This window comes from Anabrus simplex, chromosome 6, assembly GCF_040414725.1.
Source record: "Anabrus simplex isolate iqAnaSimp1 chromosome 6, ASM4041472v1, whole genome shotgun sequence".
Lineage (NCBI taxonomy): Eukaryota > Metazoa > Arthropoda > Insecta > Orthoptera > Tettigoniidae > Anabrus > Anabrus simplex.
The window spans coordinates 152,657,926-152,677,979 of NC_090270.1; the positions used below are offsets into that span (position 1 = coordinate 152,657,926).

General features: G+C 39.6%; 1 protein-coding gene across 1 annotated transcript in view; it reads left to right on the forward strand.

Moving 5' to 3' along the window:
• LOC136875909 (protein ELYS) overlaps window positions 1–20,054 on the forward strand; it is a 194,817-nt gene that overhangs the window by 118,149 nt on the left and 56,614 nt on the right. The window contains exons 12-13 of the mRNA XM_068228248.1: window positions 17,212–17,324; window positions 17,424–17,568. Of these exons, the coding sequence (XP_068084349.1) occupies window positions 17,212–17,324; window positions 17,424–17,568 (258 nt within the window). The remainder of the gene's footprint in view (window positions 1–17,211; window positions 17,325–17,423; window positions 17,569–20,054) is intronic.

Consider the following 20,054-nt stretch of genomic DNA (forward strand, 5'->3'; position numbering starts at 1 on the left):
TCTTTCTATAATGCTGCGTTGGATGGTATCCTTCCATCTCAATCGTGGTTGTCCACGGCCTCTCCTTCCTTGGATTTGCATTTCCATCACCTTTTTTGGCATTCTTTCGTCGCTCATTCGCTTTATGTGCCCAAACCATCTTAGTCGGCTCTTCTCTATTCTATCATTCATTTTTTCCAATTCAATTTCTTCCCGGATTTTCTCATTCCTTATTTTGTCTCTTCTACTCTTCTGTATCATACTCCTCAAGAACTTCATTTCGGCTGCCTGTATTCGACTCTCATCCTTCTTTGTCATTGTCCAAGTTTCTGCTCCGTAAGTTGTTATGGGTACGTAATACATCTTGTACATAGTATCCTTTGCTTCTGTTGGCACATCTTTGTCCCATAACATGTTTCTTACACTATGATAGAAACAACTTCCAGCTTGAATCCTTTTACTAATCTCAGCATCCAGTCGAGCATTCTTGATTAATTCATTCCCCAGGTATTTAAACGTTTCCACTACTTCCAGGGGCTTGTCTGCAAGTCTAATTTGACCTTTCCCTTCTTTCTTCCCTGTAGTCATACCAAGAGTTTTACTCCTTTCTACACTTATTTTCAATCCACATTCTTCGATCTTCCCATTCACCACATTCAACTGTTCTTGAACCTTCCTGTCGTCTTCTCCCCAAATCACAATATCATCTGCAAATAACATCATGTTCATTTCTCTTCCTCCATATACTGCTTTGCTCTTCTCATGATGTCATCGATTACTATTGTAAATAGGATTGGTGATAGAACACTTCCCTGTCTCAGCCCACTAGTTATTTTGAACCAACTTGTCCTGCCAACTTGTGTTAGCACGCAACTACAACATTCCTTATACAATGCCATGATCATTTTTATTAAAATATCAGTAGGTTTGTTGATAAAATACAAAGATAGAATATTAAAAAGAGTCGTAACCTCGGCAGTGGTTATATTAGTGCAGGCTATTGACAGGGTATTTCAAATAGCAGTTCAACTGCTCCACTTATCACGAAGATAATAACTTCTTTAAGTAACGTGATACTGTTGTAAATTTTGTTTAAAGAAAGGATTTCAGCAGAATGTACACTATTTCATTGACGAAATAGTTAACAGTTGTCGTATTGTTATTGATTATTGTTGCTCTTCGTATTCAAATATTTCATTGTTGGCTACAGTCGTGAACAGAGGGTGTAGTGTATCAAGAAACTATAAATAAAAATCAGCTGATTCCTGTATTCCGAATATTAGTCGTTCTGAGTAGTCAGTTAAAGTATCAGCAATTTATATTTCACACCCTCAATCTTTCAGTATTTATGAACGGTTAGGTAATAACACTAAAGTTTCTATATCCCAATATCCAAATATTCAAACTGAATGGAGAAAATCCAATTCTCATCAGATTACCACAGAAATTCCAAAATAGACTGTGGAATAAAATGTTCACAGATGTAATACAAAGATGGTATGATATGAATTAATAGCTCGCAGCACATCCACTCGACCATTAGCTGCTAGAAGGAGCAGTTGATACTTCATGCCTTAGATGAGAGGCCCCCCTACTGCCTTGCAGTCTACTTACTTGCTCTGAAGTTCGTAATTTACAATGGTCAGAGCAACACTTGCTGCTATCAGATTGCTGAGGCTCCAAAGGAATCGCCTGCTGGTGATGTGAGCAAGGCTAAGATTAAATTGAGATAATGAAAAACAACTCCCCCCACCACCACCACACCACCACACATGCACACACACACAAACAGTATGATGCCTCCAAGGTTATAGGTGAAAATTAAATACTGTAACAATTTATTTTGATCAGGATAAACTGATTCATTTAAGTTGTTTCTAAATTTCACATTTTTTAACTGCAAATTGTAACATACAAACAGTTATAGTGGCTTATACGTTAAAGATCAACAGACCACTTGGATGCATCCTTGCTCAAAGCACTGGCACATCCTTGATTATATCATCACCAGGCAATGTGATAAAAAATATGTTCTTGTTACAAGGACCGTAAGAAACGTAGATGACTGCTGGACACATTATAAGCTCCTTTTTTGCCAGTTGAGAATCCCAATCTGTCGCAAAAGATTGAAAAGATCCATCCTCAACCTGCCCAGAAACCAAATCAGTACTTCTAAACTTCAAATTGAATCCGTTGCTATAGAGTATCCATGTTAGAAGTTGGTCTTGTTGCTAATTATTGACTTTATTCTTTGAATTCTGGGGCATTCTTGGTTGCTGCTGTTTTGTACGAATGAATTGGCTCTGACGCAGTTAGCACAGTGTTGAATTCGTGGGCTATCACAATCTTTCCAGTGATGGTCACCGGCTTATTTTGAACACTTTTGCTGGTTGGAGCAGAATTTAGAAGTGTGTCCAAATCGTAACCATTTAAAGCATCTAGTGACCATTATGAAGCCTTCAACTCTGCACATGGTCCAGATTAGTTTGATTCTTTGGAGTGCAATCAGTTCTCTCAGTAAATCCGGGCTCACTTCAGCAACAATATGCGTGGAGTTGTCAAATTTTGCTTTTGTAAATCTTGTTTTCAGTGTTGGTTCTTTAAGGTGAGTCAAGTTGTTCTGCTGAATGATGATGTGTATATTATTGGGGACGAATTTTAGGAGTACTGTTGGAAGATTCTTCTTTGGGTGTTCTACAGAGACTGTACTTAATTTTTTAAACTTCACAATCCAAATTATTGTTGCACTCGAGTAGCATCATCCTGTGAATAACAACTTTCATTGCTTTGGGGGTCTACGGATTTCTTAATCAGCTGTTTTATTTCATGTCTATTCATGCTTGGGTCGGTCGGTTTTGTGATGAGGGAAGCAGATGCTTGCTGGATGGGGCCGCTCAGTGTCACAGAGGGGCTGAGTAGTGGGTTTGCCTGGGCGTGATAGCTCCTCTGTCCACCGAGAGAATGCGGTAGTTGATCACTCTACAAGCGTGGAGTGCTTCTGTCTTACGTTGTTTCTTTATTGTGAGTTCCAAGCCCGAAAACATGCCACTAATTCTATTTAATAGATCGTTTATCTCACTCACCGATTTTATTGCCTCTTTAATGTTCTGTCCATATTGCTTCTTGAGTTTAACATCTCACATAATTTTATTCTACTTCACAGTTTCTCCACTACTGATAATGTTATCATTGCTTTGTCAGGCAATCAAGATATTTACATAGCCAGTTCATATCTGCCACTGTATGATACACTACAGCAAGATCTCTCACCCATACAAGTCTTCCTGAATTCTATGCACCCAGCTTACTTCATCTGGGGTCTAGACTCCAAGTGTAAGCATAGTCTCTGGTTCAGCCCAATCACAGACGCTAGGGGCAGAATACTTGTGGAATTTCTTTCTGCGAACAGTCTGATCACAGTAAATGAAAAGGATGGTCCCACATTCTCTAGTGCTCAGGGGGATAGCTGGATTGATATTACTGTCACATCTACCAACGTAGCCCACTTAATTCTGAACTGGCACGTCAGTAAAGAAGACACTCCATCGCATCATAACCTTATTTCCTTCGAATTATCTACTCACACCTCCTAGAAACTTAATTAATCAAGTCAGCAACTCTACTAGACAATTCGCCATGCAAGTAGGAAACTGGAAATTATTCCAACATAAAATCAGTCGAATCAGCAATCTATGGATGACGCAGTTAATTAATGTTATCACAAGAACACACCTGGAAGACACTCTAGCATCCTTAGGGCAACAACTTAATGAAATAAATAAAATCTGTTTCCTGCCTTTGTTACCAACAAATAATTTCAAGCCTTGCTGGTCTCCCCAGATAAATGCCCTCAGGAAACAAGTTAATGCAGCAAAAAGAAGACTGAAGAAAAGTAGAAACCCAACTCTTAAAAATATCTATGAAAATAAATTTAAAACCCTCAGAAACCAATACAAGTTGGAGTTAATTAACCCCTTAACTGGGGAATAGTTTCATAACATCAACCAGCCAGTGGGTAATTATTGAGCGCAACGCATACTTTTGGAATAGGTACAGTAGCGTGCGGCAGATGTAAATACAAAAAACAAACCCCATGGCACTACAGCCCTTGAAGGGCCTTGGCCTACCAAGCGACCGGTGCTCAGCATGGAGGCCTGCAGATTGCGAGGTGCCGTGTGGTCAGCACGACGAATACTCTCGGCCGTTATTCTTGGCTTTCGAGATCGGGGCCGCAATCTCACCGCCAGATAGCTCTTCAATTCTAATCACGTAGGCTGAGTGGATCTTGAACCAGCCCCCGGCTCCAGGTAAAAATCCCTGACCTGGCCGGGAATCGAACCTGGGGCCTCCGGGTAAGAAGCAGGCACGCTACCCCTACACCACAGGCCAGCGTAGATGTAAATACTCAACAGAAAAATATATTTTACTTGATTTATTTAAATTGAGTGATATAGTAGAAATTCAATAGCAAACCTGTAAATATATACATATATACACAGTGTGTTCATACAAAAGTGAATTTAAAAAGTGTTTCTTTCATTATTATGATAACATTTATCAAGTTTTCAGATATGCATCAATAGGTTCTACATACTTTCTGGTCATTCAGTAATTGCGCACAGTGTAGTAAATACGAAAGCAAGGGCAAGCACAAAGTGCCACGTCACATTCCTCACAGTAGTAGACAGTTTCCTGTCGCCTCTGGTTTTACAGGCACACAACACAATGTTTTCTTGAGTGATTCCTACATCCGGTCGGCGGATTCTCAGATAATTCAACGTCTTTCCTAACCAAGCCATTATCACGTCACACGGAACAGTTTACCATCATATACAGACCAATTTACAGAAAGTTATCAGAACATAGACAATGGAGTTCGAGAACAACTGTATCATAGTAGTAACAACAACAACAACAATGATGACAACAACTCGCAAATTTAGTTATTTCAATGTACATATATACAAATAAATTATTTACAAATAATTTGGCGCGGACCGTAGGAGGCAACACGAGACAGCTGTTGGACTGCCACCTAGGCGCGAACAACCCGACTAGCGTGAGACCGGATGGAAATGAATAGGACAGCAATAATCACATCTGATATGAATTTAATTTGTTTTAAATTACGATAGTAGATGGCAGAAGTGATTAAGAATAGTCAGACGCCTATAGGAAGCTAACCCTACGTAAGAACACGTTTAGAAATACAAGAACGCCTAAAGGCATCAAACCCAATACTCGTGCAACAGCTGTTGACTCCTTTAGGCGTCAAACCCACTTAAGGGGTTAAAGCAAAATGTGAATCCTGGAAACAATTCTGTACAAAGAACATCCAAGAATCTCCTTGGAAAATTTACAACGGTAGTAAAACAGGTTTTACCGAACATATGCCTTCAACTACTTTGACCCTAACAGATGGATCCTCAACCTTGTCAGAGATAGATGCAGCAAAGGCACTGCTCGAAAAATTCTTTCTGGATGATGTCTCAGATTCTGATAATGAGATGAACAACAGAACATCAGATTGATAAACTTGAACTTTAGGGCCCCTAACACACAGCCGGAACTCGAATTTGCAGACCATGAAGTAGAGGATATTATAACCAAAATTAACATAAAAAATTGCCCAGGAGCCGATGGAATTGATGGAGCAATAAGTATACACAATACCCTACCAAACTTTTGGAAAACTTTTTTCAATAATTGCTTGCATTTTGAATGCTTCCCTAAAATATGGAAAAACGCCAACGTAATAGCAATTCCTAAAGCAGACAGAAGAAAACTGCAGTCAGTAGCAGGATATCGAGGGATCAGCTTACTATCAGTCCCTGGTAAATGCCTGGAAAAACTATCTATGGAGAGGTTAAACTACTTTCTTCAAGCCAACGGGCAGGTACAATCACAACAATACGGATTCACAGCAGGAAGATCCACTACAGATGCAATAAAAGCAGTGTCAGATTTTGTTCACCAGTGTAAAATACTTGGACTGGAAAGCTGTCTTCTTGCTCTAGATTTTGTAGGTGCTTTCGACAATGCATGGCACTCTAGTATTCTAGCTCGCTTGCGGGAACAAAACTGCCCTTCAAACATTTTTAACATCATTAAGGACTTCTTACAAGATCGCACAGCCCACTTCACCCTGGGAAAGACTTCAACCTCAAAAGCCATCACCAAAGGATGCCCCCAAGGTTCGGTCGCTGGTCCCACTCTATGGAACGTCATCATTAGCGGCTTAATCGTACATCTATCAAATGAACCCGATCTGGATATAGTTGTTTATGCTGATGATGTTATGCTCATGTTCAGAGGTCCTTCTCATTCTCATATCCTTTCCATGCTTCAGACAGCCCTCGAAATCGTGCAGGATTGGTGTGAAAAACACAAACTTGAAATATCTAAGGAAAAGTCAGCACTAATGCCAATGCATATCAGGAAGAAGGAAGAATATACCAGTCATCCATCAGTTACAGCTTGGGATTTCAACGTTGTGTCAAAAATGAAGTATTTCTGAGTAATGCTGGACAACAAAATGGACTGGTACCCGCACATGCAATATCTGGACATTAAAATAATGCAAATCCGGAACAACTTAGATGTTCCAAAGCGATTTGGGGCATGTCTTATCATCATTTGATGACGATACATAATCATGCTATTCTACCCGTCATATGTATGCCACAGAAGTATGGAGCATCTCCATATCAAAAAGAGCCAAATTGAAATTGCAACAAATACAAAGATATTTTATGATATTTGCAACAAAGGCACACAGAACAGTCTCAAACAATGCTTTGCAAGCTATACCCTGCACAATGCCCATAGATGCAGCCATTTTTTTACATAACGGCATCAAAGCCATCTCCAGAGGTCAACCCACAAACGTAGTAGTTCCTTCACTGAAAGAAACTGAAATCCAAACAAGATCAAGATGATACCATCTTAGAGAGAATCATATAAACATAAATACTTCAGGAGCTGTAGATAAAGCAGACGTCCTTATCTTCACAGGCGGATTGAAAACACAAAACCATGTCAGAGCAGGAATGTTAGTCAAGAAAAACTCAAAGGAAATCTTCATTGAAATAAGGTTAGATATTAATTGCTCAGTATTCCAAGCCGAACTATTGGGCATCATCATGGCTGTGGAATGGATAGAACTACATAAAAACTGTACTTCAACTTATGCTATTCATGTTGACTCAAAAGCTGGAATTTTTGCCGTAGCTAATAAGAAAACTACCCATCCTCTCGCCACTCAAATCAGAGACAAACTTATTACCCTCAACAAAACGAACAAGATTACTCTTCACTGGATTAAAGGACATGCAGGACTTCGGAGGAACGAGAGAGCTGACTATCTTGCCAGGATTGCTGCCAGCTATAAATCTACAATAGACTACAAATCACCACCTCTAAATTATGTCAAACAAGTACTAACTGAATATTATACAACAATTTGGAACTCCATATGTACCAGCTCCGAAGATTCCTTCCATACAAAATTATTGATTCCTAATATACCACACGGACTGTCCTCATCTATTTGGCCCAACTTCATAACCACCCAGTTTCTTACAAATCATGGTTGCTTTAAATCCTATCTCCATAAAATGAACACAATGGATTCACCACTCTGTAGCTGCCCGGAAAAATCTCCACAGACTGCTCAATACCTGTTGACTGAATGCACCACGTACTCAAGAGAACGACCAGCTGTGCTATGATCAACTCCCCTACCAACGATTGTGAAATTCCCCTGTAACACTGTCGAACTAACAGAATTCCTCAAGAAAATCTTCCATTCACTTCAATAATGTATCCATGTGTTGTTATCATAACTGTTAATATCCCGTTATATACCTGTAGGTGAAACACGGGTTGTAAATATATTAGCTAAATAAAAAAAATAAAAAAATCTGGGTAGTCATCCGGTCAGTAGCGATAGTACAAATCAGGAATGGGCCACGCTTCAGAAGGTCTTCACTGAGTCAGCTGAGGAAACAGTTGGTTTTCAGAGGAAAAAAAGACAGGACTGGTTTGATGAAAATAATGAGGAAATTAAATGTCTGATCAGTGCCAAATGGGAAACCCACCTATCCTATCTTCAAGAGCCATCTTCCAATGTGAAGAAATCACATTTCTTGGAACTTAAAGGAGAATATCAGGCACAAATTAGGGAAATTAGGAATAACTGGTGGAAACAAGCTGAAGAACTGCAAAGACTATCTGATGCCCATGACCTGCAAAACTTCTATGCTGACATAAAGGAGATATATGGTCCGATTCGATTTGCATCGGGGTCATTGAAGTCAGCTGACAACTCCATCATTTTAACTGATAATGGAGAAATTTTAGAGCATTGGAGGGAACATTTCTCTTCACTTCTTAATCGTGTCTCCAATGTTGCTGAGGACTTTCTTCATAATGTCCCTCAGCAGCCCCAACAGTCATGGATGGCAGTTCCACCTACATACACAGACTTCACCAAAGCACTCAATTAACTAAAACCAAGAAAGGCTCCTGGTCCTGATAACATCCCTCTGGAACTGATACAAAATGGAGGTATACCCTTGAAGACTAGACTTTTCACACTCACCTTCTTGATTTGGGAAATTCAAGAAGTACCTGACAGCTTAAAGAATGCTACCATCACCATCTTCAAGAAAGGTGATCGTAGTGTATGTGGGAACTACCGTGGTATATCGCTTTTGTCAATTGCAGATAAAATTCTTGTAAGAATTCTATCAAACCGGTTTCCGAGTTATCTCGGAGAGGATTTTGCCCGAGTCTCAATGTGGTTTCCGAACTTCAAGAGGCACAACAGATATGACCTTCCATGCTAGACAACTGCAGGAAAAATGCAGAGTACAACAGCAGCCTCTGTATTTAGTTTTCTATGATCTGGAAAAAACCTTTGATTCAGTATCAAGATCTGCTATGTGGAAAGTATCGAGACATTTTGGATATCCTGAACGTTATGTGGAATTGGTTCAAGGTCTTCATGTTGGCATGTCTGGACAGGTTCTTCATGGTAACCAAGTATCAGATTCGTTTCCAATCACTCATGTATTGAAACAAGGCTGTGTGCTTGCTTCTACACTCTTCACACAGTACATGGCTGCCGTGCTGCATGAATCATCTGCAAACAACTTAGGCATGGAGATTAAATTTCGTTTTGATGGAGGCCTTTTTCAATCTGTCAAGATTGCAGAACTGCAGTATGCCAATGACATCGCATCTCTTGCTCTAACACCTGCAGAACTACAACAGTCAGTCAACTGCTTTAAAACTGCTTGTGATCGCCTTGGTCTTGCCATTAATGCCATTAATGCGAAAAAAACGAAGGTACTTGCACAACCTGCCCCAGAATTAACACTTCCTGAGTTCAGTATTTCCATCTTAGACACAATGCTGAAACAGGTTGGAGTGCTTCCACCAACAGAAAATGAGATTCATCGTGAATATTAAGTGGGAGGACTATGTGACCAACATGGCAGTTCTCGACAAAGCACAGCTAAATAGCATTGAGGCAACAATCATTGCTCATCAACTGAGATGGTTAGGCCATGCTCACCGCATGGGTGATAACAGGCTTCCCCGCCAAATTCTTTATGGTGAACAGACCTCATGGAGCCCCTCTTAAGCGTTTCAAGGACCAGCTGGTATAGATATACAGACATGGGAATAATTTGCTTTGGACCATCCACTGTGGCGGAAGCGACAAGCAAGAAAACTCTGTCAATTACAACCCCGCCCTCCCCCATCCATTCAGTGTGATTTGTGTGGGCATAGGTTTTATGCCAGGATTGGTCTGTTTAGTCATCGTAAACACATCCATAAACTGAGTTAAACTGGTCAATGTATGCAGGAAGAAGTTATATATACTCGGAACAAGTTACAGCCGACGACGATGTTGTGAACTTGTTTAGTAGAACTTCTTATGCTGAAGAATTGTTGCTATCAAAGTATAGACACACCTTTAATGGTGTAGCTAACACGAACTAAAAGATGCACAGACGACCTTTTCTCTTCAACTTGCTTCACTTGCATTGTTACATTTCCATATTTCAGAACAGAGATTGCAGAGAAAAATGAAAACAATGATATCTCTAAGTATAGGTGAAAATTACGTACTGTAAATTACATTTTAATCTACATTAGTTACTTGAAGTCAATAAACAATTTATTTTTGATAAGGATTAACTGGTTAATTTAAAAATGTGTTTCTAAATTTGATGTAGGTATTTTACTGCAAATTGTAAAATGAAAATTCTTATAGTAGGCTATACGTTAAAATTACATATAAGCCATTGCACACTTTTTTAAATTGTAAAACTTCTTATGTTGAAGAATATTTCTACCCTCATAGTATAACAGTTTAACCATCGTAAGCTAAAAGGGCGCACTGACGACCCGGTTTTTCTTCGACAGGATTGAGAACTATGTTATACTATGTAGTGTAGAATATATGATATTCAGAAAGGGAAGGGATGAGTGAAGTATTTTAAATAACTTTTTGAAGTGGTGTAGTTAAGTTTAAAAAATTGTACTGATTTTGTGTAGATTTCATCTGTGTTCTAGAATTTGCACAATATGACATGTGTATCTTGCAAATTAAACTTAGAATTATAAACAGTTGTCAGATAGAAATCAGTTAGAAAATACCAGTAAGTTAGTTTCTCTTTTATGAGCATTTGTTACAAAAGCAAGAGGCATTGTTTATAAAAAGCAGCATGAATATGGCTTCTTTCAAGATCAGTTTCTTTTAATGAATATATTTTTAAGAGATTGCAGTACCATTGAAAATGGCTCGACATTTTTTGCCAGAATTTCATGTAACAGGTTAGAACAAAAGGGGTCAAAAGCTGTCGGGGTGAAATTAAGATGGAAATTCAAGCTTAGTTGAACAAACTTACAGGTGGACAGTACGAGTTACAGGAGGAGGTACACTCTCTTGAAGTATGATTAAAAAGTGACATTATCGGGCGAGTTGGCTGTGCGGTTAGGGGCGTGCAGCTGTGAGCTTGCATCCAGGAGGTAGTGGGTTCGAACCCCACTGTCGGCAGGCCTGAAAATGGTTTTCCGTGGTTTCCCATTTTCACACCTGGCAAATGCTGTCCCATTGTCGCCATAAGACCTATCTGTGTCGGTGTTTCATAAAATAAAAAAAAAAAATTAAAAAAGTGACATACAGGTTGTAAGTGAAATCGTAGAAAATCCGTTCATGGCAGTACTTCAGATAGAGTTCAGTGTTTGAAACTTTAGACGAGGTAAATGAAATGATCTATAAAGAGTTCAAGAAAAAAACTCAGACTGAGTCTGGTGTTTGAGCTTGAAGCAAAAGGTGGATACCACGAACCTATTACGCTGGCATAGCAGGGGGAGAGGGGATGCTCCCGTGTGGCACATCCCAGGTGGTAGATAGGGGTGTCCTAACCAGCTTGCCGGCGGACTTGAACTTAATAAAATAGCTCTTGTGGACCAAACACACAACTCCCTGTGAGTGTATGACGCAGATAAAGAATACACCCACGGTATCCCCTGCCTGTCGTAATAGGCGACTAAGTGGGGCAACCAAGGGATGATCAAATTAGGACCACGAGACTACTTGTAATTAGCAGCATCACGCGGAGAACACCATGGGTCACCTTTACTTGCGAGTAGTACCACCTAGATAGGTAACTTAAGATAGGTACCTTGAAGGATCCACCTTTTCAATAGAAATAAATGTTATAATGGTTAAGTTACAACATGTTTACTTGGAACTAGTTTCAACGCTATTTAGCGTCATCTTCAGCCAAAATATGAGAAATAAGCATAGGTACATACATACAAACATATACATTATACAAAGTATTATAGCATTATGATTAAATAAGAATAAAAAGAGAAATGATATAGTGAATGGAAAATCAATCACAAGTTCAGACCTTGGCAGTCATTATCAAAACAACCCATGAAGAGTGAATTAAAATTGTACAAACACAAGTTAGTGCTCAACAAACATAATCTTTTGAAAATACATATAACTCTTTAAAACTTATAAGAAATAAATTGACAGGAGAGTCCAGCTTTTCAATACAATATATCAAGTAAATGATATGACATCAATCTTGGGGATAGTTACAGTCACTTAGTGGCCATCTTCAGCCAAATAAAAAATTAACAGATTATGTGATAACTAAAACATATGTACACCAGACAAAGACAATGTTGCAGGAATAATTATAACAATATATATAAGAACATTTTATTTATTTATTTAGCATATGGCTAGTGATACAGCATCTATTGTTGTAAGATTTACACTATATACGTATGTCCAAATTGTTTATATAGTCTATAGCCTCTGTACATACATACATACATTATCATTATAGACTGTTATGCCTTTCAGCGTTCAGTCTGCAAGCCTCTGAGAATTTACTAAACGTCGTCACAATCCTCAATTTGCTACTAGTGTTGTGGCCTCATTTAGTTCTATACCTCTTATCTTTAAATCGTTAGAAACCGAGTCTAACCATCGTCGTCTTGGTCTCCATCTACTTCTCTTACCCTCCATAACAGAGTCCATTATTCTCCTAGGTAACCTATCCTCCTCCCATTCGCCTCACATGATCCCACCACCGAAGCCGGTTTATACGTACAGCTTCATCCATCGAGTTCATTCCTAAATTAGCCTTTATCTCCTCATTCCGAGTACCCTCCTGCCATTGTTCCCACCTGTTTGTGCCAGCAATCATTCTCGCTACTTTCATGTCTGTTACTTCTAGCCTCTGTAGTTGCAAAAAAAAAAAATCACTAGCACTGTCATTGTATTTTCTATTCCTGCATTCTATGATGGCGTGCTTCACTGTTTGTTGTGCAGCGCCACAGTAACACTCAGGCGTTGGGATTCTGTTCCACTTGTAGTGAAAGGCTGCACAGCTCTCGTGGTTTGTTCGGATCCTGTTCAGTGCGGACCATAGTCTACGAGAGAGGTTGAAACCAGTTGGCGGCGTCTTCTTCACAGAAGGCATTGTCAGGCAGTATTTGTCTTGGTAGTTGCTTTTCCACAAGTTCATGGCATCTCTAGTTGGTGGTTTTCTCGAACGCAGACGATTAATATTCGCATCGCCGATGTCATATATCGGAAGTTCTGGTTTATTCACTATTTTACTGAATTCTCTTTGGAGAGTATCTTTACATCTGAGAACTGGAGGAGGGATATGACTTAACACTGGTAGCCACTGCATGGAAGTAGATTTGATTGTGCCAGTGATGAGACTCATTGTAGTGTTGAGACGCATTGTAGTGTTCAGCTGGGTATCTATGATGTTTGTGTGGGCACTATTTAGCCACACGGCAGCGCAGTATTCAGAAGTCGAGTACACCAACCCTAAAGCTGAATATCTCAGAGTAGCTGTAGATCCCCAAGTTGTTCCACACAGCTTATGAATTATATTGTTGCGAGTTCGTACTTTGGCAGAGATGTTCAGGAGATGTTTATAAGACAGTGTTCTATCCAGTGTGAATCTGATACGACACTTCTCTACCGCACTGCACTGCGAATTAAGGCGAGACACTGTTTGCTGGTCGAATAGGTTCCACTGTAAATGGTGTTGGACGCACATTTGAGAAAAAAGAGAGATGAGTTCAAAGTGACAGTTCTGTGAGAATAATGCAATAGTCACTATCGAACTTGAAGTGATAAGCAATGAAAATAATCTGGAGCTTTCTGAGATACGATGGTTTACCACTTCACTCAATCTCAAAAGAAAATAAATTAAGTCCTTCGGACACAGTCTCTGCACTGTTTGCAATGAGTACATGCAATGTCCTAGCACACACACTTGTAGAAATAAATTAAAGTATCTGCGAAGACAAAAAGAAACCATTTATAACACAGTCTTGTGAAAGAGAACCAAGTTCTGTTACGACTCAGTCTTAACAAAAATCATGCAACTTCTCAGAGGTAAAATTATCACTCAGGCACAGTATTACACGTAAATTTAGGCATAGTCTTTATGAGGGGAATTGGCATAGTTCCTCGAAAAGAAATAAAGGTGCCGTATTCCACGAGTCAGCACTGTCCTTGAAAGGAAATATCGGCACAGTTTTATGAAAGTAAATATTAGCACAGTTCTGTGAAATGGATTGACACAGTCTTTTAAAATGAAGATTGGCACAGTTTTAAGAAAAGAAAATGTCGACACTGTTTTTCTCACGGAGTGATTGACACAGTCTTTGAAAGAAAAGTAGGCACTGTTCTTCATGAAATAAAGTGACACTGTCCATAAAAGAATTGTTCTGTCACTAGGGCACACCTTTACGAAATAGCCTAACACAGTCTCCTGTAGAGGGAACAACTAAAGCACAGTCTGTATGCCCTAAGTCCTTTAAGCACAGTTTCAAAATGTACAATCTCTTCAATTACACAGTTCACAAAACGAAATGATGTTACACGACTCGTCAGACTGATATTAACAAGAATAAGCTTTCGCTTACACGCAAAGTTAGAGTCCACAGAGAAGGCTTTCAACATTAGTATTACGTACTTTCGAACCCTGGTCCCGAGCTGGACAAAGTAACAAACCGTATTACATACCGAGGCGACTGGTTCACAACGATGCGCTCACTCGCACACACACTGACACATCCAGTGACACACTGTCACACTGAAAGCTGGCAACCTCCTTTTATTGCCCAAGGTCGGACGGTGAGACTGTAAATGTGAGCATCTTAAAAAATTCATATCTCGGCCATCCTTCCGCCGATTTTAATGAAATTTTTGTTAATAGCATTTTTTGTCCAGGCCTACAAGGTGACGTTCTCGAAATTATGATTTAACCTTCCGTTCGTGATGAGATGCCATAGAATCGAAAAGAACTTTCGGTGTGACGTCACTTGGCCTTGGCTGGCACTTTGTAGCAGCGTTTGCTTGCATGCTGTCCCCCACAATGCCTGCGCGCTCGGTGCTCGTTTTGAATCCATACAGCTGGGTGTTAGCAAGTTCTCCTCAAGAAATACATGAACGCGAATGCTTGCAGAGCATTCCAGTTTCATCATGAACTCTCATTGCATGCCCCTAGAAGTGCATTTTCTGTCAGAAGGTTAAGAGTCACGCAGGTACAGTGGACGTCTGAATAATTTTGCCACTCTGAGGAGGGAACAGCTTGCAGACGATGATGTCGGACAGATCCTGTGGGAACTTTAGTTGGGTCAGCAACCAGCATGGAAGGACTTCACCAAGCGTAGCCCACTTTTCAAGGGTAAATGGAACTCTCTTAGAGTTCCATGACACTCACTTGATGTGTATATGGGATCAGCTGACATCAAAAAGGAGGCCGCCCAGCTGGTAATTCCGAGGGACAAAGAATGGAAGTGGTTATTGAGCAATGCAGAAGCATTACTGCAGGCCATCTTGGGATGAGTAAGACCTTCATTGGATCTGGCAGCACTACTACTGGGTACACCTTAGGAGGGACATAGAAAGTTGGTGCCGAACGTGTGACACCTGTTCTGTAAACTGAGACCCTTTTACCTGGAATAGAGGCCAGATGCAGCAGTACAGTGTCACATCACCCTTCAAGAACATAGCTATCAACTTTGCAGAGCATTTTCTAAATCAGACCCCGGAAATCGCTACCTACTTCTAGCCACAGACTGTTTGACCAAGTGGCCTGAGGTCTTCTCCAGCCCCAGTCAGGCAGCATAGAAGAGCGGATCACAAAGACAATTAAGGAGCATCTTAGGAATGTGGTTTTAGCTCTCCAGTCAGACTGGGATGAGAGGATGCCTCTCTTTCGCGAACAGAGTTTTGTCTGCCATGCTACCTAATGTTTAGGACAGTCCTGTAACAAGAACGCCCAGTGACAGACAACACGTGGGAACTGGTGGGCCTGCTTGATGGCATCCACAAATATGCCTGATGACACCTGAAGGTAACTAGCAACCTGATGAAGTTCCTTTACTACCTGCAGGCAAACGTGATGGGATTTAAGGAAGGTGACCGAGTGCGGCTCTACCAACCTGTACGGATGAAAGGGAGGTCACCATGGGAAGTACCCTACACCATTATCTCCTGGATTGTCGGCGTAGTCTACAGGATCCAACGGCCTCCCCGAGAGAAAATGATGGTCGTGCACCTAGGCTGGCTGCTGCCTTATTGTGGAGCTAATCAGACCGAGCAGCTTTAAGTGTGGAGTATTGTGACAAGGATAAGTGCAGGATGGGCCAGTGAGAGGTGACAGTGCTGGCAAAGCGACAGTAAAGTGGGCAGGCCAGTGAACAAAGCAGTAGTGCCGATGTCATATTGAGACTTGAAATAAGGAAGCTCCTAGAAGGAGCTGGAAGCGGATTAACAACAAACAACATGCACAGAATGGTCTGGAAGGGGATTCATCGAGAATCTGTTGTGGGTCTATCTATATAAACAGCGAACCTGAGGTAAACAAATCTCTGTTGCGTCAATTGCGAGTGAGTTTGAGATGATTTTGAGTACTGTGCTGAATCAAGGCAGGTATGCAGGATGCGACTAGCTGTGAAGTGGACTGTTCTGGAAGGATCGTGAGCTGTGTGAAGCCTGTTGTAGAAAAAGAGTTTGATGAGCTGGTGTACACTGTGTTTAAGCACGATCGTAAGTAGCAACTGTGTTGAGTGGAAAACTCGAACATGAACGAACTTCAAATAACTGTAAATAATAGTCTAATAGGTCTAGTAGATAATAAACACTTTGTCTCCGAGTAGGGATTTTTGTGTAATATATCATCAAACTATTACAGTACATGAATACACCGGAACATACTTCTAGATTATTACTAAACTAAATCTCTTCACAAAGTGCATTGATTTAATTTGAACAGGGAAATCGTCTGTCTTCATAAACCTTGTATGTTCCATAAGGAGCTCTTGTTGCTGTTCTTGGGTGACACAAGAATATCATTTTATTTTAATGAAGAAGCTTCAGCAGGCTTCTGTTACTAAATAAAATGATTTGTCTCAATTAGCTGCATCAGCTCTGCAGTTAATCCACATTTTTATCTTCTGATTGAAAACATCCCCACAAGATAGAGAAGTTTACATTCACTGGCATGATCTGTAGATGTATGTATTTATAATGATCTCTAGGATTTGTTATTATTGTCCTTAAGGAACATAAAACCAAAGTCATTAACAAAAGGAATTTATTATTCTTCATGCTGTATAAATGGTTTGTTTTTTACAATCTGTTATTTTACTCAACAGGCTTAAAATCACTCTCTTGGTCATCATAGGCCAGGTCTCGGAAGCACACAGAATACAGCGGCTTAATCGCAATGATGCCAACTGCATTGAATTACTTGAGCATTTTTTTAGAGGTAAATGTAGATTTATTTATTTTTGAGTATTGGGTGTGATTCAAGATTGTAAAAATGGTTGGCAATGTAATTGATTTATGCACTTTTCTCTGATTTTAGTGTGCGAGAAAGAGGACAGACTTGGAATGGTACTGAATTTGCAACTGACTCCATTGGAAGAAGAGATCTTCATGAACTACTTGGAGACATCAAAACATCCTAAAGCCAATGATATGCGCGTTATCTATTTCTTAATGAGAACAAGGTACTGAGTCATTTTTTTTTTCTGCTAATATATCTTATACTGTAATATGAATGGCTGTTACATTGTTAATTATTGTGTGAGCTATAGTTTTATGGATGATGTTTTGTTCTTCCTGTTTGGTTGTTATGATTAGGAGATCTACAGTATAAGTCCGTTATAGTGAGAATTAATAACGGTGAAAGATTTACTCTCTATAGTGCATTGCCTTTATATCCGATGTTTTGCAAAAGTCGCAGGGAAAACTCCATACACATTAAAATCAGTATGAAAGGGCAGTCAGTTTGTTCAAAACTTGTGTTTTCACAGATTTCAATACTACGGTTTACTTATTGGTTTTCTAATTCTGAGACAATGTGAATGCGTATGTTCAGTTTCATTCTGAAAATTTCTAGTAGTATCACTCCAATGGCTTGTGTGGCTAATGTTTCAGTTTTCTTATTCAAATAGCATTATCTAACCTAACTTATCATACATATTTCAAGTGCCAGTAGAGTACTGATAAGTTTTTTGCTATAAATATACATGGGAATAACCTTTCCGAAATAACCAGACACGAGAAAATATAGTGAAACCTTGTTAGTGGATTACCTCTTAAGACAGTTTCTCGCTTAACACATGGTAAATTTGCAGTCCCTTTTCGTGTCGCATTAAATCTATATAAAAATACCTCACCTGTACCGTCACGAATCTTCACTATTACCGCTTAGTACAATCACATTTTTCTTAGGCCTGAAAATGTTCTTTGTTATCCCTTGTGAAAGGAACGTGATTTCCACCACAGATTAGAGCCCTCGAATAGGAGGCCAGTTGGAGGAACTTGCACATAAATGAGAAACTCTACAGGGCAAATTTACACTTTCTGGAAACAAATCGTTAGCCTCAGGAAAGTTCATTTCTGCGCTCTGGTTTTAATTGATATTGCTGAATAACCCAGAAAGCCTGTTTGTGCTTGTATTTCACATTCCACTCAGAAGTTAGAAATATATTCTGTGTTGAGTGATACAGTGAAGGGTAACGAATATTTTTCGCGTGATAGCCTACATATGAATTAGGAAATTAATCATGTGAAGTTGACTGGCATGCACATTTGTGTAGCCCAGTTATGGACACTGGAAAAATTGTGATGTTGCTTACTAATCAAGACAAAATTAAAATCCAGGAAGTGGAAAAGCATCCGCATCTTTCAACGGTGGCGTGTGTGTTGAAACTCGCACCTTCATGTTTCGACTCAAGTTGTTTGAAGTGTTGTCGCATTCGAGATGGCGGTCAAAGTAATCCTCTTGCACATAGCCAAGTTTAACCTCCAAATAATTCATGGTCGAAGAGTGTGACAAGAAAACTTTGTTTAATAACCCACCGGACTGAAATAAAAGGCTACATCTGATATTTGTTTTATAGAGAATGTGATCTGAAAATAATGCGCTGATACTTTTATGGGCCTTGGTGCAAATATATTGTATTTGTTGCCTGGTGTTTTACAAAACTTTTAATACATTGTTATTTAATAAGCCCCAGTAGAAAAGGTGTTCATATTTGTTCTCTCGTATTTTTTATGCCTTATAATACTGTCATCCTTAGAAACGATGGATTTCCTGTATGTTACATTGCACCTGTACATACACAACGTAAAATGCACACATTGTAACGTGCCAGGTCACCTTAATTTTAACATAAGTAAATATTCGCTCATTTCCCTCTCCATAAACAATATATCTTGGGCGCCAGACTTCAGACTTACGGCTTGAAGACAATATTTGATAATCAATAATAATCACTATCACTATCAGCCATATTCAATCGTTTTTATGATGTGGCCTCTTTAAGTCCAAAGCAAGGTAGGTTTTCATGAGGTCTCTCCATCTGGGATGGTCTTGAGCGATGTTCTGCCAATTGATCCCAGTAATCTTCCGGATGTCTTTATCCCATCTGTCCGGTGGTCTTCCCCTTGGTCTGAGATGATCTTTCGGACACCACTCAAGCACAAGCTTTGTCCACCTACCATCAGTTCTCCGAGCAACAAAATTAAAATCCAGCTGGGGCTGTACCTTAATTAAGGCCACGGCCGCTTCCTTCCCACTCCTAGCCCTTCCCTGTCCCATCGTCGCCATAAGACCTATCTGTGTCGGTGCGACGTAAAGCAACTAGCAGTAATGAGACTCTAGATACTCCCAGAGGTGGGGTGACAGAACACTAACCATAGAGTATATTTAAATGAGAAACTAAGGATCATTAATAAGAATTTATGTAAGTACCAATTAAAATAATGATTTGTTAGGATAATAAACTTGACAGCATATTTATGAAAACTGAACTTAATGGAAACAGAAAAATTGATGGAAATTATGTATATTTAATAAAATACACTATTATGCAGAGACTTGCAGTAATTTATGCCATCACCTCACCATTTATAGATTCTGGTATCTGGACACGTTCGATGTAGGAACTGTTGTTTGATGGTTCTTTCGTACTGTCGTCATCTCTCG